This window comes from Lissotriton vulgaris, chromosome 12 (assembly GCF_964263255.1).
Source record: "Lissotriton vulgaris chromosome 12, aLisVul1.2, whole genome shotgun sequence".
Taxonomy (NCBI): Eukaryota; Metazoa; Chordata; class Amphibia; order Caudata; family Salamandridae; genus Lissotriton; species Lissotriton vulgaris.
The window spans coordinates 39,277,736-39,301,080 of NC_141700.1; the positions used below are offsets into that span (position 1 = coordinate 39,277,736).

The 23,345-nt window shown below is 51.0% G+C and overlaps 1 protein-coding gene across 2 annotated transcripts in view; it reads left to right on the forward strand.

Moving 5' to 3' along the window:
* The window catches only part of LOC147673178 (unconventional myosin-IXb-like), an 83,870-nt gene that overhangs the window by 11,903 nt on the left and 48,622 nt on the right, over positions 1-23,345 (forward strand). The window contains exon 5 of one of the 2 annotated variants that reach the window (XM_086946959.1): positions 3,235-3,308. In XM_086946959.1, coding sequence (XP_086803085.1) covers positions 3,235-3,308 — 74 coding nt within the window. Of the gene's footprint in view, positions 1-3,234; positions 3,309-13,495; positions 13,629-23,345 lie in introns of those variants that run through there. The other variant, XM_086946960.1, reaches the window with a different exon arrangement.

Here is a 23,345-nt window from a genome sequence, read left to right on the forward strand (position 1 = left end):
GACTATGGGGGCTTAAACAGACTTTAACCAACTTGCAAGGAATCGTGGCGATTCCTTGCAGTGCCCGTGAAATTCAAGCTCAATGCGCATGCGCATTGAGCTTAAAAGCGCGTGCACATGCCCCCAGCCGCCTGCGTTGCATGTATTTTCCCTCAGGCGCACTCCTCCCACACCCCCGCTCCGCCCCCTCCCCTGCCTGCCGTGTCGCATTTCTTCAGTTCCCTCAGCCGCACTCCAGGCCCCTGCTGCTTTCACACCCTCTCCCCGCTCCGCCCCTTCCCTCAGCCGCACTCCAGGCCCCTGCTGCTTTCACACCCTCTCCCCGCTCCGCCCCCTCCCCTGCCCGCCGTGTCGCATTTCTCCTCCCCCCTCCCCTTCTCTGCCTTCCCTCCGTCTTGTTTTTTTTTTTTACCCGCTCCGCCCCCTCCCCTGCCCACCGTGTCGCATTTCTCCTCCTGTTTGAAATTTCACTACAGGGGCTTAAAAGTGGAACATGCGTTGGGTGGAGCAAGAGGCATATAACTGTTGTTTGTCCTGTGTTAGCCAGGAAGGACGAGGAAAGGCTCTTCTATTTTCTTTAACATTTTGAACCAGCACTCTCCAAAACAGCTGTGATTTCGTGCTTTCAGTTTCAGGAGAGCTGCATTTTTTTCACGGCCGGCCTCCGGCCGTGACTCGCATTTCTCCTTTATTGAAGGTGGGGATTTAATTCAATCGACTGCATGTTTGAAATTTCACTACAGGGGCTTAAAAGTGGAACATGCGTTGGGTGGAGCAAGAGGCATATAACTGTTGTTTGTCCTGTGTTAGCCAGGAAGGACGAGGAAAGGCTCTTCTATTTTCTTTAACATTTTGAACCAGCACTCTCCAAAACAGCTGTGATTTCGTGATTTCAGTTTCAGGAGCGCTGCATTTTTTTCACGGCCGGCCTCCGGCCGTGACTCGCATTTCTCCTTCATTGAAGGTGGGGATTTAATTCAATCGACTGCATGTTTGAAATTTCACTACAGGGGCTTAAAAGTGGAACATGCGTTGGGTGGAGCAAGAGGCATATAACTGTTGTTTGTCCTGTGTTAGCCAGGAAGGACGAGGAAAGGCTCTTCTATTTTCTTTAACATTTTGAACCAGCACTCTCCAAAACAGCTGTGATTTTGCAGGAAATGCTGACAAGCGCTCATGTGCTCTGTGATACCGCCCTGCTTTATGTGGAACTTTTTCATCGCTGCGTACATACTTTTAAATCTCTACGAAAAACTATACTTATGTCGCAATGCTAGCGTTGCAACCAAAAGGGGCATTTATATTTCTATAATTGGAAAGTTTGTTTTTAAATTAAGTAGCTCTTGCCGCACAAAGCAACTACAATGGACAAATAAAAACACGAGGTAAATTCCGAAATAGCTGCTCCTGTTCTCTCCGCTCTTCCACTTCTGAAGCTGTGGAGTTGTGCAATTGTACTAGTTCTCTTTGCTCTTGTGGTGGGTAAAGGGCGTGGCTGGCCTGCATGCTGGATCTTTGGTGTTCAAATGTTTCTCAGGAGCTAGAGGGAGCGGTACAGCCTTTGTGGTAGTGGATAATAGGGTTTAACATTCCGAGCAGCTTAATTTAATAAAAGATAGATTGTTGTTAATTTTTTTCTTCGTTCATGCCACCTATTTTTCAGTATGCATGGATCCTTGCTCCCGCCTATCTTTCACCCTCCCCGGCACCGACTCCAATCTCCCTTTCCCCTTCACCACTGACCCCCTCCCCATCCCCCTTGAGCACGGGTTCAGGCTGTAGCCTTTCCTTTCTCCGGTAATGGTATTTTCTCCTCTCAATTATTTTGCACTTACTTTGATTTTTTTTCTCTCGCCCTGTTCTTCGATTACCTCCCCCCATCCTCCAGCACCACCCCCCATCCAACGCCCGCCATCCAGGAGTAGCTTGCTGTTTTTTCTCTCTTCCACATCTCCAACACCTCTATTCCCCCTCCAGCCACTCTCTCCAGCACTAGCTCGTGCTCCTTCACCCACCCTTCCCCTCTGTCACCACATCTCCAGCCCCCCTCACCCCGACCAGCACCTTGAGCACTGAGTCTCTCTCCAGCACGTATACTCTGCGCACCCTGCACTGCTCTAGCTTACCCTTTATTCTCTTTTGAACAAATTGGCCACATGCCGCACCCCGTCTCCCCTCAATCACTGTCAGTTGTTTTCGGCCAGATCCCGGTACTGAACGATGTCATTGATGACCCGCAGGGTGGGGAGGAGACTGACAAAATGCTGCAACTCCGGGCCGAATTATCCGACAGCGCTATTATGTGGCTTTGAAAAGCAAATTATATGGTACATTGTGAATGAAACAAATTATGCGCCAACTTTTCATCCACCACCACATCCATCACCACCACCACCACATCCATCACCACCTCCACCACATCCACCACCACCACCACCACCACATCCACCACCACCACATCCACCACCACCACATCCACCACCACCACATCCACCATCACCACCACCACATCCCCCAGATCCACAACCACCATATCCCCCAGATCCACAACCACCACATCTATGTGTGTGTGGCTCTGATGCAATCTTCTTGGATTTTCGTCACAATAAAATACACTGAACATAATCTTCACAAAATTTATTGACAAACGTTTAAGCTATTGCCATTATAAATCACAATTTTTTTAGTTTAAGTATTAATTATTTACAAAATTAAAAGCCATTGTTATTTGTAATATCAATACATGTAAGTCACGTAAATACAACACACATTGCATTACAAATGCTATAGGTGTCACATTTGCGAAAGTTAAAACTATTGACATTGTAACTGACGAAGCTATTAAATTTGATATTTTCAAAACCAACACATAAATAAAAAAAGTGTCATTTACAATACCAATCGCTCACACTTTCCTATTGCGAGACCTATTGCATTTCCAATGCTTGTTATTCAGTACTAGGTCTGGTGGAAGGTGGACCGGTGAATCCACTACAGGGATCTGTACTGGATCTTGTGATTACAGTGGATCTCCTCCAGTCAAGCTTCTGAGATAGAATATAATGTCTCCATATAAATGTCTTAAACATGAATGTAACATCTCAGATTGTTTCCCTTGTAACAGTTGATTTGCTGCAGGTGTTGGGTTGTAGGGGTGAAAACTCATGGTGGTTATTTGTTTAAAATGCGAAACGCAGATGTGGACTACCCAATTTTTATTTTCTTTCTTCCTAGATTGCACAATGATCTGCCACAAGAAGTGCATACCAAAAATCCACAACTGGTGCGTCTCATCTTATGTCCGTAAGGTATATATATCTGCTGTAACCTAATTTGTGAGTATCCTTGGCTGTTAACGGCTGAGAGTATCCTTGGCAAATGGTAGGGGCCCATTGCATCTTCACTCCCTTCAAACCCACTACATTGGCCAGTTGGTTAGTTCACCACCTTCAGAGAGATTTCTAATATACAATGTACAGTTTTGACTCCCATTAGAGCCACCTTAGTATCCCATGTTTTCTGCATGGCAAAGTGAGTAACACTGAGCTGTGTAAAAGTGAGAAGTGTTCTGTGTGTGGTGATATTTTGCTACGTAATGGATCATATTAGTAAAATCATTGGTGTTGGCTGATTTTTAGGTTTCGCCTGGGGAACGGAGCGTAAGCTCCGCCCCCAGAGAAATCTCTAGTCTTCAGTAAGGCACTCTTGGAATACGCCCTCTGTTCCACTGGCTAGCTCCATAAATGGAGGCTAGCCATTGGAACAGAGATCTGTCCGTCATTCACGGACCAGATTCGGGGGCGTTCCCGAGATTTTTTCCATGGGCGTTCCCTCTGTGTAGTCATGCGGCGGTGGGCGGGGTTATTTCAGCGGTGGGCGGAGTTTCGTTTTTCGACTACGGCCGCCAGAGGAAGCCCTGGTGAGTGCGTGTTAAATCTTGCCTTCCCGCCCCCTCCTCCCCCTCCCTGTGTGTCCGTTCCGCCCCCCTCCCTGTGTGAAAGTGATTTGTTTCTGGAGCTCGGCTCTGGTCCATTCCCGCCCCCCCCTCCCGCTCGGAAGTGCGTGTGCAGTTGCTCATCTTACCTTCCCGCCCCCTCCCCGTGTGTCCGTTCCGCCCCCCTCCCCGTGTGAAAGTGATTTGTTTCTGGAGCTCGGCTCGGGTCCATTCCCGCCCCCCCCCTCCCGCTTGGAAGTGCGTGTGCAGTTGCTCATCTTGCCTTCCCGCCCCCTCCTCCCCCTCCCCGTGTGAAAGTGATTTGTTTCTGGAGCTCGGCTGGGTCCATTCCCGCCCCCCCTCCCGCTCGGAAGTACGTGTGCAGTTGCTCATCTTGCCTTCCCGCCCCCTCCTCCCCCTCCCCGTGTGTCCGTTCCGCCCCCCTCCCCGTGTGAAAGTGATTTGTTTCTGGAGCTCGGCTCGGGTCCATTCCCGCCCCCCCCCTCCCGTTCGGAAGTGCGTGTGCAGTTGCTCATCTTGCCTTCCTGCCCCTTCCCCCCCCCTCCCCGTGTGTCCGTTCCGCCCCCCTCCCCGTGTGAAAGTGATTTTATTTCTGGAGCTCGGCTCGGGTCCATTCCCGCCCCCCCCCCTCCCGCTCGGAAGTGCGTGTGCAGTTGCTCATCTTGCCTTCCCGCCCCCTCCTCCCCCTCCCCGTGTGTCCGTTCCGCCCCCCTCCCCGTGTGAAAGTGATTTGTTTCTGGAGCTCGGCTCGGGTCCATTCCCGCCCCCCCCTCCCGCTCGGAAGTGCGTGTGCAGTTGCTCATCTTGCCTTCCCGCCCCCTCCTCCCCCTCCCCGTGTGTCCGTTCCGCCCCCCTCCCCGTGTTAAAGTGATTTGTTTCTGGAGCTCGGCTCGGGTCCATTCCCGCCCCCCCTCCAGCTCGGAAGTGCGTGTGCAGTTGCTCATCTTGCCTTCCCGCCCCCTCCTCCCCGTGTGTCCGTTCCGCCCCCCTCCCCGTGTTAAAGTGATTTGTTTCTGGAGCTCGGCTCGGGTCCATTCCCGCCCCCCCTCCAGCTCGGAAGTGCGTGTGCAGTTGCTCATCTTGCCTTCCCGCCCCCCCCCTCCCCCCCCTCCCCCCTCCCCTCCCCTCGTGTCCGTTCCGCCCCCCTCCCCGAGTGAAAGTGATTTTATTTCTGGAGCTCGGCTCGGGTCCATTCCCGCCCCCCCCCTCCCGCTCGGAAGTGCGTGTGCAGTTGCTCATCTTGCCTTCCCGCCCCCTCCTCGTGTGTCCGTTCCACCCCCCTCCCCATGTGAAAGTTATTTGTTTCTGGAGCTCGGCTCGGGTCCATTCCCGCCCCCCCCCTCCCGCTCGGAAGTGCGTGTGCAGTTGCTCATCTTGCCTTCCCGCAGGGGCATAGCTAGAGCTCATGGCGCCCGGGGCTACCCCTCAGATTGCCGCCCCTTGGCGGGGGGGAGGAGAGGGGGGGGCTGCTGGGGAAAAAGGATGGTGAGCACTTCAAATATGTCCAAGTCTCCGAGGAGAGACACGTAGTATTGCTGCTAACAGTTACCTCGATTATGAAAGTTACATTTAGTTATTTATAGTTTTACATAGTGCGAACTTGAACCCGAAGTATATCAGAGCACTTTACAATTTGAGGCAAAGGTAACAAATCAGAACATTAGTCAAACATGGGGAAACTAATGGGCATTGAGATGTTTACTCCTCTCCAAATCGCAATGGTTGTTTGTTAGAAATGGGGGTCTCTAGTTGGCAATGGCTGGCCACTGTCCAAGCTACTAAGGCTACCAACATCTCCACAGGGCAGACTGTACTAAGGCTCCCTGCATCTCCGCACGGCAGACTTTACTATGGCTCACAGTATCTCCGCACGTCAGACTTTGCTAAGGCTCCCAACCTCTCCGCAGAACAGACTCTACTAAGGCTCCCTGCATCTCCGCACGGCAGACTCTACTATGGCTCCCAGTATCTCCGCACGGCAGACTCTGCTCAGGCTCCCAACATCTCTGCAGGACAGACTCTACGAAGGATCCCAACATCTCAGGACACTTTACTAAGGCTCCCAACATCTCCGCAGGACAGACTCTAGACTCCCAACATCTCCGCAGGACAGACTCTATTAAGGCTCCCAACATCTCAGGACAGACTTTACTAAGGCTCCCAACATCTCAGGACAGACTTTACTAAGGCACCCAACATCTCAGGACAGACTCTACTAAGGCTCCCAACATCTCACGACAGACTCTACTAAGGCTCCTAACATCTCCGCAGGACAGACTCTCTACTAAAGGAAATACTCATGCCCAACAAAAACATTCCTTAAACCATTTCTTCTCTGCATGTGTGCCCAAGGTTTGAAACTCACTCCCACCTGCCATCTACATTCCCTCGTCTCTACCCACTTTCAGAAATGAATTAAACCCTTCTTTTTCAACCTCCATTTTATGCCCAGCACATAGTATACGTGTGTCCTTGGAATGTGGTTTCAGTTGTGTACACGCCTTCTCCTCCTCATAGGCCCCTTTCTCTAGATCTTCGCCATACCTTCGAAGCCCCTCTGTGTCTGAAGCCTCGTTGTTCCTTATTTATGATCTTTTCACCAGATAAGCACACCTGGAGGCTTTCCATCTTGAGATACCAAGACTGCCACGGGGTCTCGATCACACCCATGTACTGACTGATTGTCTTGTGATACTTACTTATGTTTCCTATCTATGCCTGCTGATTACATCCCCGTTGCTCTTAGCTATTATGCTTTTGGGCTCCGTTCTTGGAAATAAAATAAATAAATGATTGAGGTGAGGAGAGTGGTGCGTGGATCTCTGTATCGGAATATCATAGGAGGTGAAGCGTTGGTTTAAGGTGGGTTGGCAACGATGTGTATGCATCAGTCCCACCGTAGAAAGAGAAATATAGGGCAGGTTGTGGTGTAGTGTCAGAGGGGTGTGTACGTCGCTGTTCTAGTGGCCCGGGAGCGGAGGGCAGGGTTGAGAGGGGTCGGTAGAGCTGGTGGAGTGATGGCAGGTGGATTGTCAGCGCTGCGCGGAGCTGGCAGTGTAGGAATAACTGAAGTCCCTGCAGAACAGTGCCTGTTACAGAAGGGTGTCTTACTTGGTATTTTCGGCGGCCTGAACCGGGTGCAGTGGATCCATGAATACTCCTGTCGGCCCGCCCTGGCGCTGGCAGTGCCCGCAGTGGTGCCCTGGGGCTCCTCGTCCAGATTTCGGCCTTGCCTGGCGCCTGAGGTGCCTGAACTCTCCGCAGCTAGGATAGAGCGGATGGAAAAGTCCGCCAGCCGTGTGGGTGTGCTGGAGGCCGGGATCACGTAGGGGGCTAACTTGAAGCAGTATCCAGCCTGGACAAGAAAGGCAGGCAGTGCCTCGTTCGGGACAAGGGGCCACAAGTCGAGGGCACCGAAGGGGTAGCTCTGGGGCAAGCGCCTGGAAAGCAGCCATGGCTCGGGGTCAATCAATACAGCCTGGTGCGGGCGCTTGGCAGAGCACAGTACCGCCTCTGCAGTTTCACCTCTGCCTACACGGCCTCGCTTAAGAGCGCAGAGTACAGAAAGCAGGCGAGAGGCCGCGCGGACCAATGGCGGAGCAGGCCCGTGATTCTATGTCAGTCCACGGAGGCTCAGATTATGCTTCTCTTCACTTTACTGACTTAAACAGCAGCCAATAAAAAACTTTAAACTGGCATGACCCCGGAAGGACAACCCCCTCCAACAGTATGCACCAATCACTATCAAGTCCACTGTATATCTGTCCATGTTTATCAATACGACCTCCTCTTTCTTTGCTGCTGCAGCAGCGAGTTAAGTGCCCTTCTATATTACTTCTTTTCTTGGGGGTAATGTGTGTCGGGCGGTGATTGTTGACGGCGCGCGCGCGCGCCTGTGATTTGTTGATACGGAGCGGACCCTCGCTCGTGATTTGTTTTGTTGGTGTATTTTGTGATTGCGCCTTATTTTACAGGGCTTGATCCGTTACATTGTTTGTGCCCGTGCGGGTGTTTTCTGTCTTCCGCGCGCGATCCGAGGCATGCTGTGCGCTCGGTAGGGGGCGGTGGAGCAGGAGGAGGCAGACGCGAGACGCTCGCGCTCAGGAGGCAGTCGAGCCCGGCCCCACACGCAACGCGCATGCGCGAAGAGCCGGCTTTCGTTTTCCTCACATTACCGGCTCCTCACGCAGCGCGCGTTTGTAGACTGCATAAGTCCTGGCCTCATCAGAACGCTAAACGGAGCGTATCCGTATTAGAGCTCTGCTCTAGGGGAGCTTGGTGTGCACAAAGGGGTCTCCTTCCACCTCGATCTTAGCCTCACAGAGTGGTGATTATTTCGGACTACAGAGTGGTGATTATTTCGGACTACAGTGTGTGTGTGTGTATTTGAGGCACCCCTGGGCTGCTCCCCCCCTGTTGAAGTTCCTCCACACCTCCCTGCTTTAGCGCTATGGCGTACTACGCCGAGGAGGATACCCAATGGGCAGATTACAATGAATACGATGAGTATGAGCCACAGGAAGAGCAATTGGAGGAAAATTTGGTTAAGGCTCTGGATACCCATGTCCAGGGGTCGGTGAATAAGGCATTGATCAAGGCTCTCAAGCCTTTTACTCACACCCTTCAGAAATATGGCAAGAGGAAGTTTAAGTCAGCCCGGCAGAGTGATACCTCTCCTCAAGCCTCGGCCCAGGTGTTAGCACAGATGGCCAGGAATGTGATGAAGGATCATGGCTCAATGGTTATGGATACGTCTGGGGATTCGTCCCCGTCCCCACCTGTCACTTCTGATTCTGAGGTGGACTCGGTGATGTCCAGGAAGAGATCGAAGAAGGTGAAACACGCCGCCTATAAGGCTGATGATAGTCAGGCGCCGAAGAATCTTCTGTTTGATCCAAACAACATTGTGCACCCTAGGTCCACGGAATGGGTGCCGTGCCCGGAGGTGGCGCATTATGTGTGTAATAACCTGCGACAGGGTTTCGACAATAGTGTCAGGGCCACGCTCAGATCTGAATGTCCCAGGCCATCCTTGACAGGGAAGGTGGCAGATACGCCGGACTTGGACCCCACAATGGCGGCCTTTATGAGAAAGTTTGCGAAAGATCCGAAAAAAGGATTAGATAGGGCCTGGCGAGGGTGTCAGGACAAAATGTTGGACGTAGCTGGACCCCTCACAAAGATTCTGGACGCAGCTGTCAAGGCAAAGGATAGGAAGGTGCCACTGGATGTGTCAGAGATCCTTGAATGGGCACAACGTGCCATGTGCTTTTTAGGGAACGCAAATGTGGCCCTGTCTACGGAGCGGAGACGCTCCTTTCTTATGAGAATCGACTCCCAGCTGGCGGAAATGGCCCCTACCGAACCTGGTTCCCTCGCCAATGGTATGCTCTTTGGAGACAAATTTGTTAGAGAAATGGGCAAGTACGTTGCCACCTTCTCCGCGCTGGACCGGGCGCAATCAAATATCAAGAAGGTTTTCCACACTGGTGTTTTTGATAGGGCCGGACGCCCACGAGGTCGAGGGTCCGGCCGAGGTTATGCACAGACCTCACGTGGAGCAGATCAGAGAGGCAGAGGCAACAGACGCTCCAACTTCTACCCCTCCCGCGATAGAGGAGGCAGGGGCAAAGGACAGAGAGGATCCTATTGTGGCCAGCAGAATGGTTCTGGAGACAACTCCTACTCAGGTACGACTTTTGTGTCCGTCGGAACATATGGTGGGAGGCAGACTGTCTCTTTTTCTCCACAGGTGGCGCACGCTCACGAGCGACCCTTGGGTGTTGCAGACAGTACAGGGGTTTCACATAGAGTTCTATGCCTCCCCGAGCCAACGGCGGAGACCAAATGCCCTGCATTTTTCCCAGACAGAGCAGAGTTTCATAGACGCAGAGATATGCTCCTTACTCCAGAAGGGCGCGATTGTGGAAGCCATTCCACACGACCTGGGCTTCGTGAGCACTGTCTTCGTGGTCCCCAAAAAGGACCAGGGGTATCGGCTAGTGTTGAACCTCAGGGAATTCAACGGCTGGGTGGTGTATCGACACTTCAAAATGGAAGGTATACACCTGCTACGCGACATCCTCCTAGAGCAAGATTGGATGGTACGCCTGGCCTTAAAAGACGCCTACCTGGCGGTGTCCATTTACCCCCCTCACCGGCGTTTTCTACAGTTTCAGTGGCGCGACCAGTGGTTCGAGTTTTCGGCCATGCCCTTTGGGCTGTCGTCCGCCCCATGGTGTTTCACCAAGTTGATGAGACCCGTGGTACAGAACTTGAGGGAACGGGGCGTTCGCCTCATCATTTACCTCGACGACATACTGATTTTAGGTCGGTCGCCGGAGATGGTATCTCTCCATCTGTCCTGGACGATTCAACTTCTTCAGGACTTGGGTTTCCTTCTGAATTTGCAGAAGTCCATCTTGCAACCTTCTCAGGTGATGGAATTCCTGGGTTTCCAGATCGACTCTGTGAAAGCTCAACTACTCTTGCCCCTCAAGAAGAGGGTGGCTATCAGGAAGGAGTTGAGGAGAGCGCTTGCCTCTCCGACAATCTCCTTGAGGATTTTGGCGCGTCTGGTCGGACTTCTAGCGTCATCTATCCAGGCGATATTTCCGGGCCCTTTACATTACAGGGCCTTGCAGCGTTTGAAGGCATTGCACTTGCGCAAGGGTCTGACTTACGCTCAACACGTTTCCCTTTCGCCAGAGGCTCGTACGGAGATGAACTGGTGGTTAGAGCATATGGATGCGTGGAATGGCAGAGCCATTTTCGCGGCCACCCCGGAAGTGGTGATAGAGTCGGATGCCAGCCGCTGGGGCTGGGGAGCCCGTTGCGGCTCGGTGGAGACGGGGGGCCGATGGTCCAGCGACGAGCTGAGTCTCCACATCAATTGCCTGGAACTTCTGGCGGGTTCCTTTGCGATTCGCACCCTGTCCCCTCAGAAAGTGTCATGCTGCATTCTCCTACGCATGGACAATGTGTCCGCGGTGCGATACATAAATCGCCTGGGAGGGACCAGGTCTCGCCTCCTGGCGGAGATAGCGAAGGATTTCTGGCACTATTGCCTGGCCCATCAAATTTCGGTGACGGCGGAATATATTCCGGGGTCTGCCAACGTAGCGGCGGATTGGAACTCTCGATACTTGAGAGATGCGAGCGATTGGAGACTGCACCCTCGAATCTTCGGGGCATTGAACCACAAATGGGGTCCGTGTGTGGTAGACCTTTTTGCCTCTCGGCTCAACAGGCAACTTCCCCAGTTTTACAGCTGGCGCCCGGATCCCTTGGCGATCAGCTCGGACGCCTTCCTTCAATCGTGGACGACGGGCATTCTGTATGCGTTTCCTCCTTTTATCATGATCCCGAGAGTTCTGGCTCAGGTTCGGAGGCAGAAAGCGGAATTGGTCTTGGTCTCACCGTGCTGGAAAGCACAAGCGTGGTTCCCGGTGGCAATGAGTCTCACCTGTGCAGCGCCGGTGCAAATTTCGACGTTCCCGGATCTTCTCACGGACCCGGTGGGTCTTCCCCACCCGCTGGTCCTTCAGAATCAGTTGTCCCTCATGGCGTGGAGACTTTCCGGCGACGTTGGCAAGTGCCGGGAGTTTCAGAGGACACTCTCTTTTTCCTATCTCAGGCATGGGCACCTTCCACCCACAAGCGATATGAGTCAGCTTGGAGACGATGGGTTGGTTGGTGTAACGAACGGCAGGGGGATCCGATGGGATCCGATATTACTGTCATAGCGAATTTCTTATCGGAACTGGCGCGGTCTGGTCTGGCTTATCGCACAGTGAATAACTTCCGATCGGCGATCTCCGCGGGGCACCCGCATGTTGACGGTAAGCCCGTTGGGGAACACCCTTTGGTGTGCAGGGTAGTCAGGGGGGTCCGCTTAGTGAAGCCCCCTCAACCCAGGTATACTGAACTCTGGGACGTGTCAGTGGTCCTACGTTTTTTGGCGGCCTGGCCGGCTAATGAGGGTCTGTCTCGCAAACAGCTCTCAGCTAAACTTACACTTCTTCTCTGCCTGGTTTCATGCAGGCGAGTGTCGGATATTCGGGCCTTGGATTTATCAGGTAGAGTATTCACTCCCACGGGAGTTTCTTTTACGATCTCTAGGCGTACAAAAACGCATACAAAATGTATTGCATATCCTGCTTTTCCTCATCACAGTAAATTATGTGTGGTCAAATGTTTGAAGGTATATGAGGATTGTACTAGGGAATTTAGAACTGGTTTTGGTCAACTGTTGATTTCATTACAGAAACCTTTCCGCCCAGTCACCAGTGCAACTCTGGCCAGGTGGGTTACCTGGTTGTTGGGCCTGGCGGGTATTGATACCTCTAAATTTGGGGCTCATTCTGTGAGAGGGGCTATGGCCTCAAAATCCTTTGGTGCCGGCTCCCGGCTTCAAGATATCATGACTGCGGCAGATTGGTCTTCTGATTCCACCTTTAAAGTGTTTTATCATAAGCCTATTGTGGATGTGGCCTCGGTGGTGGTGGATATACTTTAAACTAGCATAATCTGAGCCTCCGTGGACTGACATAGAATGAAAAATTGTCTAGCAGACGCGACAAAGAATTTTCAATTCTATTAAGGACACGGAGGCGAGGATTATCCCACCCGGGCTTGCAGGATTGTATTTCATGCAATGTTATATGGTTGATGAATTCTTGTACCCACCCGAATGAATGTTATGGCTTGTTGTATTTCCAAGTTTGGGAATGGCCATTACGACTTATGTTCTTGTTTCAGGAGATCAGCACAAGCAGACATGAGGTGAACAGTCTATGCTCTGGAAATCTGTGACGTGGTGCAGGAGGTGCCTTCCTCGAAGATGGATGGGATGGTTGCCACGTTGGCCTCCGGTCTTGTTGGACTGATGATGTGTCGCAAAGAAAGAGGAGGTCGTATTGATAAACATGGACAGATATACAGTGGACTTGATAGTGATTGGTGCATACTGTTGGAGGGGGTTGTCCTTCCGGGGTCATGCCAGTTTAAAGTTTTTTATTGGCTGCTGTTTAAGTCAGTAAAGTGAAGAGAAGCATAATCCTCGCCTCCGTGTCCTTAATAGAATTGAAAATTCTTTGTCGCGTCTGCTAGACAATTTTTCATTCCAGAGAGAACATCTGACATCAGGACAGACTGCCTGACTCGCGCGCGCACCACGCCAACGTGCGTGCAGCGTGCGTACGCACAGGCAGCAGTTGAACGCAGGTTTGCTTGCTTTGCTTGAACTTAAAACTGTGCCGCCACGGCACTTGTGGCCCGTTGCGGCGGCGTTTAAAATGTATTTGGGGGCTGGGGACACTGACTGACAAAGTGTCAGACAGTGAATGTCCCCAAATAAATCATAAATGCCGCCGCAACGGGCCACAAGTGCCGCGCTGCCTTGCGGCCTCCAAAACAGTGCCGCCTGGGGCGGTCCGCCCCCCCCCCCTAGCTACGCCAGTGCCTTCCCGCCCCCCCCCCCCCCGTGCCCGTTCCCGCCCCCCTCCCTCCCTGTGCTCGTGGTGCTTGTTATATCCATGAAAGACGTGCCTGCAGTAGCTTCACTAGCGTCTTACTATCCAATTGTACGAGTTTCTGGGTTGATTGACGGCAACGCACTGGGCCTTCGTGCTGTGACTCCCCCTCCTGGGACTTCCGAGGCAGAGAGATGCAGGTAAGTGCGAATCGATTCTTTTTATGTTTGCTGCATGCGTGTATATTTGAATTTTTGGGAAGGAGTGTTGTGAATGATGTGTGTGTGTGCGCACGTGTGTAAATGTATGGGTGGGAATGAGTGTATGTGTGCGTGTGTGTCCCGTCCACCCTCCTCTCTGCTAAATTTACCGGCCACCACTGGCTTTCCCTAATATGCTGAAGTCTGTGGACTTTGTGTTTCAATTTAGCATCGCACCAGTGGCATGACGGGTAAAATTAGAGATATGGTTGCATTTTGCCCCAGTAATCCCCACTCCAGTAAAGTAGAGGACACCAACATGTTTATTCACACACTTACATGGAATGGCGATTAACGGGCAGACCTTCAAACCGCTTTCTCCGACACAAGCCCCTCTCTTGCCGGCTTTGGGGCACTCACCCTAAAGCTGCGCTTCGAGCCCACTCTTACCAACCACAGGGTGGTGCATATTGTTTCCCTCCCACGTATATGCGAGCAAGTGAGCCGACCCATCAAAACACAACTTCAGTAAAGCCTCTACTGGATACAATGAACGGACCCCTCCCAGCGTCATCGACCCGACAGACCGGGGGGGGGGGGGGGGGGGAGCAGGGAGACCCTCCCTGATCCCTGATCTTAATACTGGCTAGGGAGTGTAGTAGGGAAGACTGTTGCCCTAGGCTGTTGTAGAATCCTATTTGGACCTGAAAGCAAGCGGTGTGCTTGACACTTCAAGGCACTAGTCCATAGCTGCACGGCTTCGAGCGGAATTCAGGACGGCGCCTGTCTATTGGGATAGGAATTTACATGAATAATTCTCTGTCTCACTGACTCCGCCTCTCCTCATTCACTACACACCTGCTTACAAGCTGCAGCGACTCCGCCTCATCATTCAATACACACCTGCTTACAAGCTGCAGCGACTCAGCCTCTCCTCATTCACTACACACCTGCTTACAAGCTGCAGCGACTCCGCCTCTCATCATTCAATACACACCTGCTTACAAGCTGCAGCGACTCCGCCTCTCATCATTCACTACACACCTGCTTACAAGCTGCAGCGACTCCGCCTCTCATCATTCACTACACGCCTGCTTACAAGCTGCAGCGACTCCGCCTCTCATCATTCACTACACACCTGCTTACAATGTGCACATCCGACCCGGCATTCGTTCTGCTGGGTAAAAAAGGAGCCAGGTTCCCTCCCCCTCCCGCTCCCCCCCCCCTAGGTCACAGCTTTATTGAGGCAAGTTGCCAAGCGTGATCTCCTGGACCCAGAACAATATATTACTTTTGTTTAGTAGGAATCAAACCGCGCTGGACATCCAAGCTGTTCCATCCGCAATGTATAGGGCACAGACAAAGTCCAAATAATTTCAAAGAATAATAGAAATAATAAATCAATTTGATTGATTGACGGCACCGCACTGGGCCTTCGTGCTGTGACTCGCGGCTGCTGACGGCCTGTGATTGGTCACAAGCTCATAGTATATAGTTGCTGGAGGCGGCGCGGCCGCTCTTTCTTTCACGCAGTCCTTGTCTGAGGTTAGTTGGGGAGGCACTGAACGGGGCTACACATTAAAAATGTTCTAATGACTATTACCCGGTTTCCGTTGAATCGTGCGGGAGCCTCCCCGGCAGCCGTTCGTGCATGTTTAATGGCTCCCTCGTGGCTCACTTTTAAGTGAGGCCTGTTCTGCGTTCTCATGTGGGCTCCTGGCAGGGTTTAGTGATACGTAGTTGGTAGATATCGTAGGCAGGTCATTCTTCTTGCTTGAGTTGTGCAGCGGGAGCTGTTATTTTGTGGGTGTCAACTTGCAGTTTATGACCGGCTTCTTTTCCTCAGTGACTGTGTAGGTAACGTTTGGCACGTTGTTTCTGGGCGAGGCTTTCTTTTGACAACCTGGTGAATTCTGGCAATTGTAATGTTACTTTGCTCACATCAAACTAAACCGATCTAACACCATGTAACTTTAATTTGTAACACAGAATTACACGGACGTATACTCTGGCATCTGACGTGGAGAGCAATTAGCAAATTTACACATTTCTAAAGCCTGCTTTTGAGGGTATTGGCATCGAGCTGTGTGTAGTTCCATCAACTCACAGCTTTGTCCTCATATCTATAATTTGGGGGAATCACGAGGGCAATATGTATTTTAATAAATGTTCAGCTGGTTTTCTACCCAGGTTAGTTTGCCTTTCCACCATGAATGCCGCTCATACATGTTGGGGATTGGTTCAGGACCTCCCCATCTCTATATTCGGAGTGGAAACTTTCAATTTCTCTCCACTGAACGTTCCTACAGAACTCTCCATTCAAACAGTCGTAGGTCAATGTGTCTGTTAAAAGCCTACGGTTATTTGTCCACTTGGTTAGTGCCGTTCCTTTTCGAGACCAATGTATGGTGGAGGGTCACGGAGAGTTGGGGAGGGTTCACTGACCTAGCGTTTAGATCCGAATTAGCCATACAATTAGGAGATCCCTAACTATTCTAACATGTTTGGCTGAACTGCAACTTTGATATGTGTGGCTCTGGGTGTGTGGGTGTGTGTGGCTCTGGGTGGGTGTGTGGGTGTGTGTGGCTCTGGGTGGGTGTGTGTGTGTGTGGCTCTGGGTGTGTGTGTGTGTGGCTCTGGGTGGGTGTGTGTGTGTGGCTCTGGGTGGGTGTGTGTGTGTGGCTCTGGGTGGGTGTGTGTGTGTGTGTGGCTCTGGGTGGGTGTGTGTGTGTGTGGCTCTGGGTGGGTGTGTGTGTGTGTGGCTCTGGGTGGGTGTGTGTGTGTGTGGCTCTGGGTGGGTGTGTGTGTGTGTGGCTCTGGGTGGGTGTGTGTGTGTGGCTCTGGGTGGGTGTGTGTGTGTGGCTCTGGGTGGGTGTGTGTGTGTGGCTCTGGGTGGGTGGGTGTGGCTCTGGGTGGGTGGGTGTGTGTGGGGCTCTGGGTGGGTGTGCGTGTGTGTGTGGGGCTCTGGGTGGGTGTGCGTGTGTGTGTGGGGCTCTGGGTGGGTGTGTGTGTGTGGGACTCTGGGTGGGTGTGTGTGTGGGGGGCTCTGGGTGGGTGGGTGGGTGTGTGTGTGTGGGGCTCTGGGTGGGTGGGTGTGCGAGAGATTAAGCTAATGGCAATGTAAATGACAAAACCCAACACATAAATACAGATGTTGTCATTTACAATGCCAATAGCTCAAACTTTTCAAAAGGCGAAACCATTGCATTGTAAATGCTTGTTTTTTTTGCCTCCGTTATGATTTCCTAAAATATTTCTTTGCCTAAATGTTCTTATCTGGGCATGTACTACACAATGTTTTTAGGGCTCGCCTTTCCTATTCCGTAGGAATAGGAAAAGAGCCCTAATGCAGCAAACCCATACTTAAGGCCAAGCAAGGGCTCTCCAGAGGATTTTGGGAAGTGCACGCCTCGTGCACGAGCTTGCCTGAGCCTTCTGCCTATCAGCCTGCCAGTTCTACTCCCCTAATTATTCACTTCACTGACTCTGGCTCTTCAAAGGCTCTGCTACCCGCCCCCCCCCCTCCCCTCCCCTCCCTTCATCCGCCTGCACTTCCCGGCCGCTTGCCTTCTGTCCCTTAATCTCCCCGTGACTCCCCCCTCACCTCTCCCACCCCATGACTCCCCCCTCACCTCTCCCACCCCACTGCTTCAGGCCCCACCATTTGCTCAGGACATTGCTTGTTGTCAGTGACCTCTTACAATGCTATGCCATCCCTACGTGCCTATACTCCCCTCCCTCCGTGTTCCAGCCGCTGTGCCTCAACTCCCTGCTGGGGAGTGGCAGCACACCCTACACTTGTTTGCAACTCGAGTTTGTTCCGATGCTTGGAGGAAGTTCTTGCTTTTAGAATAAATGGACGTGCATTTTGAAGTCGCCTTTCACGCGCGTCCTTCAGTTTGAAATTGGGGAGAAAAACTTTTTTATGTACTGGGCTTTTAAGGGGAAGCGTGATTGTCATTTCATCGATGTTAAAGAGTAATGTCGTACTTTCAACCAGTTCTTTTTTCAATCTTCCAGTTAACGTTTACTTAACCGGAAAACTGTCAAGGGTCATCAAAAATAATGGAGTCTGACAGTAAATATACCTGAAAAACGAGCTAGAGTTTCCATGCCGCGGCACCAAACCGTAGCAAGAACCTAACTTCCCTTTTAAAACACCCGCAGACACCAGGGAAGATCACCTGACATTTTTTTCTCTAAAACTGTTTAAAACAAAAAGTCCATACAATGAGGACTTTGTTAAAGTGCCCATAAAAGTCCGGAAATGTATTCCCATTAAAATCAGCTGGGAAATGGCATTGTAGCGATTTAATATCCATCCACGCAGAGTGAGATTATTACAGGTCTTTAAAAAACATTTTTATAGACTCCCTCCTTTGAGCGAGATGTTTATTATCCACACTGTTAAGTGTTTGTCTTACCTGAAACGGAGGTGTTTTACCAAAAGCAGCTTACTAGAGTCAAACACTGTTCGGGTTCCTCTGTACAATGAGCCACGAGGAGCGCGGGAAGTGGATGGTGGGTGGCAAATGGACTCAAAGCGGCCGGTCGCTTTGATGTTTGGATAAGCATCAGATAAGGATCTGTCTGGCCTCGAACACCTTCAAGAAGCGGCAGCCTGCCCTTCACACGCGGCCTCCCAGCCAGCCTGTCTCCGAGTGCTAGCACCAAAGAGGGGGGTTTGAAGCCCTAAATGAGTATTCCTTAGAATTTCTATGGGCGCCCCTTGCAGTTTGTAGTTACATATTTACAACTGCAGCTCGCCTGAAGAGCAGAGTGTGTGCTGGGTGACTGGCAAGCGAGCAGCAAATCCAACAGGCTGCTGCAGTGAACTGAAGGGACGAAGAAATACGATAAATCATATTTATAATAACAAGAAGACAAACCTGTTTTATGACAGGTGGGGAAGACCCCGGAGCTGTCGTGAAAGTTAAAAAAGAAACTTAAAGATAATCACACAACGCCGAGAAGAACATATCTTCAAATATTCGTGCCTCATTTAGACGATATTCAACAATTGTACCTAAGGCAGGATTCCTCGTTCCATTTTTTATCTTGCAATATTATACTTTTTGGTAGAAGCCAGGTTGCTTCGAATCTGGAGCGGATTCACTTATTTTTCAGCTCGAAAAGTGCTGCGCATCAGGCACTTAAGTGTAATTTCTCTTTTCCAAGCCCCACACAAATATAACTACTTATGCCTTCTGTACAAACAAAGGGTTTCCTCTATGATTTTAAGGAACCCTATAGGAAGGTGACCCGGTCAATACACATTGTTGACCATGTCTAGGAGGAGGGTCTAAAGGCGATGAAAAACCCAGCTACGGTATTTCCAGTTTTGCTACGCCTGGAAAAGAAATACAAGGCCCCTGAGGAGGGTCCGGCGTCTTTAACTGGGCAGCCGAAACCGGACTCCATAATATGGCAAGCGACACAGAGGAAGTCTTGTAACCCTTCGGCACCCCTGTCAACTCCTCCTGATAAAGAGTGCAGACGCCTTGATAATGCGGGGAAGAGATTCTCCTCTATGGCAAGTCTTCTGGTGCGAGTGGGAAATGCATTGGCGATCCTTGGCAGGTACGATCGCCAATTATGGTGTGATCTATCACCATATTTGGACCAATTTCCCCAGGAGTCCAAGGGGGAGGCCAAGAAGATACTGCAGGAAGGGGAAACGACATCGGCAGAGGTGATAGATTGTGCCATGGATATTGCCACCACGGCTTTCCGTTCTCTGGCTGGCGCATCGGTTCTTTGTCGCCAAGGATGGCTCAGGGCGACCTGGTTCAGACCGGAGGTCCAAAACAAGATCCTGGACCTCCCTTTTGATGGTGAGGCATTGTTTGGCAAACACATCGATGATGCCCTCCAAGAGATAAAAAAGGATACAGAGACGGCTAGGTCTCTCGGTACTCTTCAGTATTGGAAGGCTCCTTTCAGGAGGGGCCAGAGGAAGGAGTACTACTTCATACAGAGGCTCGTACCAACAACAGAGGTACTCTTCCTTATGGATCAACGTCGAAATCGTATCAACAACCTTACCAGCTAAAACAAGGCCAAACCTCGTCTTTCTCTAGGTCCAATGCTAGAGGAAAGCAGAATCGCCAGGGACGTGATACTTCCAAGAGGCAATAGCGGCGTTCTGGCTCAGACTGCTGTACCCACCTCCTCAACAACATCTGTAGGAGGCAGGGTATCTCAATACCCCCACAACTTGATCTTATAACATGAGACCATTGGGTGCTCAACATCATTCAAGAGGGCCATACATTGGAGTTTACTCAAATACCACCTTCCAAGCCCCCTGCTGCCATTCCTTCGAAACATCTGCGTCTCTTGCAGCTCAGATGATCCTCAAAGGAGCTGTGGAGCTGGCTCCCTTATCTCAAAGAGGGGAAGGATTCTATTACAGGTTCTTCCTGGTAAAGAAGACGCTGGAGAAGTGGCACCCCTTTTTAGGTCTCGCTATTCGATGCGCATGCGCATCGAGCTTGCGAGCATATAGGGCTTTAACCAGAGTTAAACTAACTGGGCGATTTGGTGCTGTGCCCGTGGCTTTTAGGTCAATGCGCAAGCGCATTGACCTAAAATGTGCGTGCACAGCACCAAATCGCCGTCTGTTCCCTCTCCCCGCTCCGCCCCCTCCCCTGCCCGCCGTGTCGCATTTCTCCTCCCCCCTCCCCTTCTCTCTTCCCTCCGTCTTGTTTATTTATTTTTTTACCCGCTCCGCCCCCTCCCCTGCCCGCCGTGTCGCATTTCTCCTCCCCCTCCCCTTCTCTCTCTTCCCTCCGTCTTGTTTATTTATTTTTTTACCCGCTCCGCCCCCCTCCCCTGCCCGCCGTGTCGCATTTTTTTATGTGTGCGTTTGTGTTTACATGCGCATCCGTCTTTGTGCGTGTATGTGTATTTCTAAGCACACAAGATGAGAGGTACGGTAAGGGTCTATTTAAATGTCTGTGCACCTCCCATCAAAACACCGGACCAGTTTGCAGCTTAATCAAGGGATTTTCAGTGACTGGCCAACTCTAATTCAGGTTGTCTCTTTCGCTGTCACCAGCAAGGAGCAAAATAACATGAACATGCCATGATAAGTGATTTCACCTCAAAATGTTGCGGAATTCCCCAGTGCTCCTCAAATTTTTCAAAACAGTCTGCTGAATGTAGCCTGGACATGCTTGTGTAGTGCATATACGTTTACACCCACTTCTTGTATTCCCTCTGCGCGTCAGCAGTACAGAAGGGGCTACAGATGTTTGTGTAGCCCCCATCTGCAATTTCGTATCGAAATAAAAGATGTCTCATGCCGAACGAACATTTTGCGCCAGCACAGTCTCACGAGGCACTCCCTCATGTAGTGCACTGCACCTGTCTGCACCAGGCGCACCTTTAAGTGTGCACCGCGGTGCAAACAGCAACAGTTCACCAAATATGCATTTCAGCCCAAATAATTAACAGCATCATATTTGTTTCCAAATGTATTCTTTTTTGCCTTATCAAGAGAGCTAAGAAATGTATGGGTGAAGAGTCGTGATTACTCTTTATCTGTATGTAGTGGGCACTAAAGGACGATAGTGAGGCTGTGGGCGTGCAGCCACGACACTGCACTTGAAGTAGTGTGCAAGCTGCGTCATAATATTACATTCCGAGTATTTCTGTCATATGCTGGCATACCTGAAGGCCACAGTACTGCATGAGAAGTTCCATATGCGAGAACGACGCTCTTTATGTTGCCACGGGAGCCAAGGCCGACCATTGTGCACACAGTGAATCGACCCAACGTCAGACGTGAGGCCTACGCAGGCCTTCATTTCTGGAACAGGCCTCATCCGCTACCATGGCAGCCAGGCTACCAGGGCCACCGGCTTCTGAGGCACCAGAAAAATCCTGTCATTTTTTTCTTTTTCTGCAAAAAAAAAAAAAAAGAGCACTTTCATGCGGTGAGAGCCCTGAGCGATGAGTCAGTCAGTGAGCCATCGCTGCAACACACAATGCCTACAGACAAAATCTGTCTTGGAAAGTGAACTGGAGGAAAAAACACAGCGACTTTCTCTGCTCCTACTGCAAACTATTGTCTTTCCTACACTAATGGTGTTTTATTGCTCCAGCCAGCTATGTAGTATAGGGGATTGCTGACTTCAGTTCTTCAAATCAGGCATCCGTAGATTGGTCAAGCGCACCAAAGCAGTTTCCCCTGAGCACTTCTAAGTTACATGTATGACCTGAGAGAAGCTCACTAAAGTATTCACCAGTTGCTTTCCACTGATCTAGGGGTTCCACTTTTTACATAGAAAAATATTAGCCATTTGTTCATGTTTTAAGATTTTGCAACGGCCAAGACATCGATTTGGTGCTGTGCCCGGTGCATCCACCATCACCTCCACATCCACCATAACATCCACCACCACATCCACCTCATCCACCACCACCACCACATCCACCACCACATCCACCAACACTTTAACCACACCCACCACCACCACATCCACCACACCCACCACCACTAAATCCACCACCACTGCATCCACCACCACTGCATCCACCACCACTGCATCCACCACCACTGCATCCACCACCGCATCCACCACCACCGCATCCACCACCACATCCACCATCACCACCACATCCACCACCACATACACCATCACCTCCACATCCATCATGACATCCACCGCCGCATCCACCGCCGCATCCACCACCGCATCCACCACCGCATCCACCACCACATCCACCATCACATCCACCATCACATCCACCAAGCTATTAATTTTGCTATTTTCAAAACCAACACATAAATAAAAAAAGTGTCATTTACTATACCAATCGCTCAAACTTTCCTAATGCGAGACCTATTGCATTTCCAATGCTTGTTAGATCTCAGGGAGCTAAACACCTATCTCATTTCTCAATCCTTTCGAATGGTCTTGCTCCAGGATATCTTACGTCTCCTCAATCCAGGTGATTTCATGGCCACTCTCGATCTCGAAGATGCGTATTTTCACATACCCATTCACCCAGCTCACAGGTTTCTTCGATTCACAGTAGCCAAGAGGCACTTACAATTCAGGGTTTTACCCTTCGGGCTTCGCTCTGCCCCGAGTATCTTTACCAATGTGCTGGCACCGGTGGCAGCTTTCCTAAGAAAACAGCATTTTCAGGTCTTTCCATACCTGGACGACTGGTTGCGGAAGGCCCCGTCCTGGGGGGCTGCGGAGGAAACAGTCAAGGCATGTACAAACCTATTCAGGAACCTGGGTCTCACTCTCAATAGGGAGGAGTCGTCTCTCCTCCCTTCCAGGACAGCACGTTTCCTGGGAGCTATCTTGGACACGACTCTCGGCAAGGCCTTTCCATCCCTCGACAGGCAGGAAAAACTGAAATCCATGGCGCATTTGTTGAGAAAAAGAAAGTGTCTTTCAGTACGCTGTTACAAATCCCTTCTAGGAGTGATTTCTTCATGCATTCCTCGGATACCCCAGTGCAGACTGCGGATGCGATCTCTTCAGGAACAGCTAGACAAGCAATGGCGGCAGATTAACGGCTCATTCGACGACAAGGTGCTAATTACTGCGACAATGAGAAGGGCAGCCTTGTGGTGGGCGAAGGAAGAAAACCTATCCCAAGGTCTATCCTTTGTAAGCAATACAGCTCCTCAAGTGGTAACGACAGATGCCTCGCTGGAGGGCTGGGGTGCGGTGCGGTGCTTCAGGATCTACA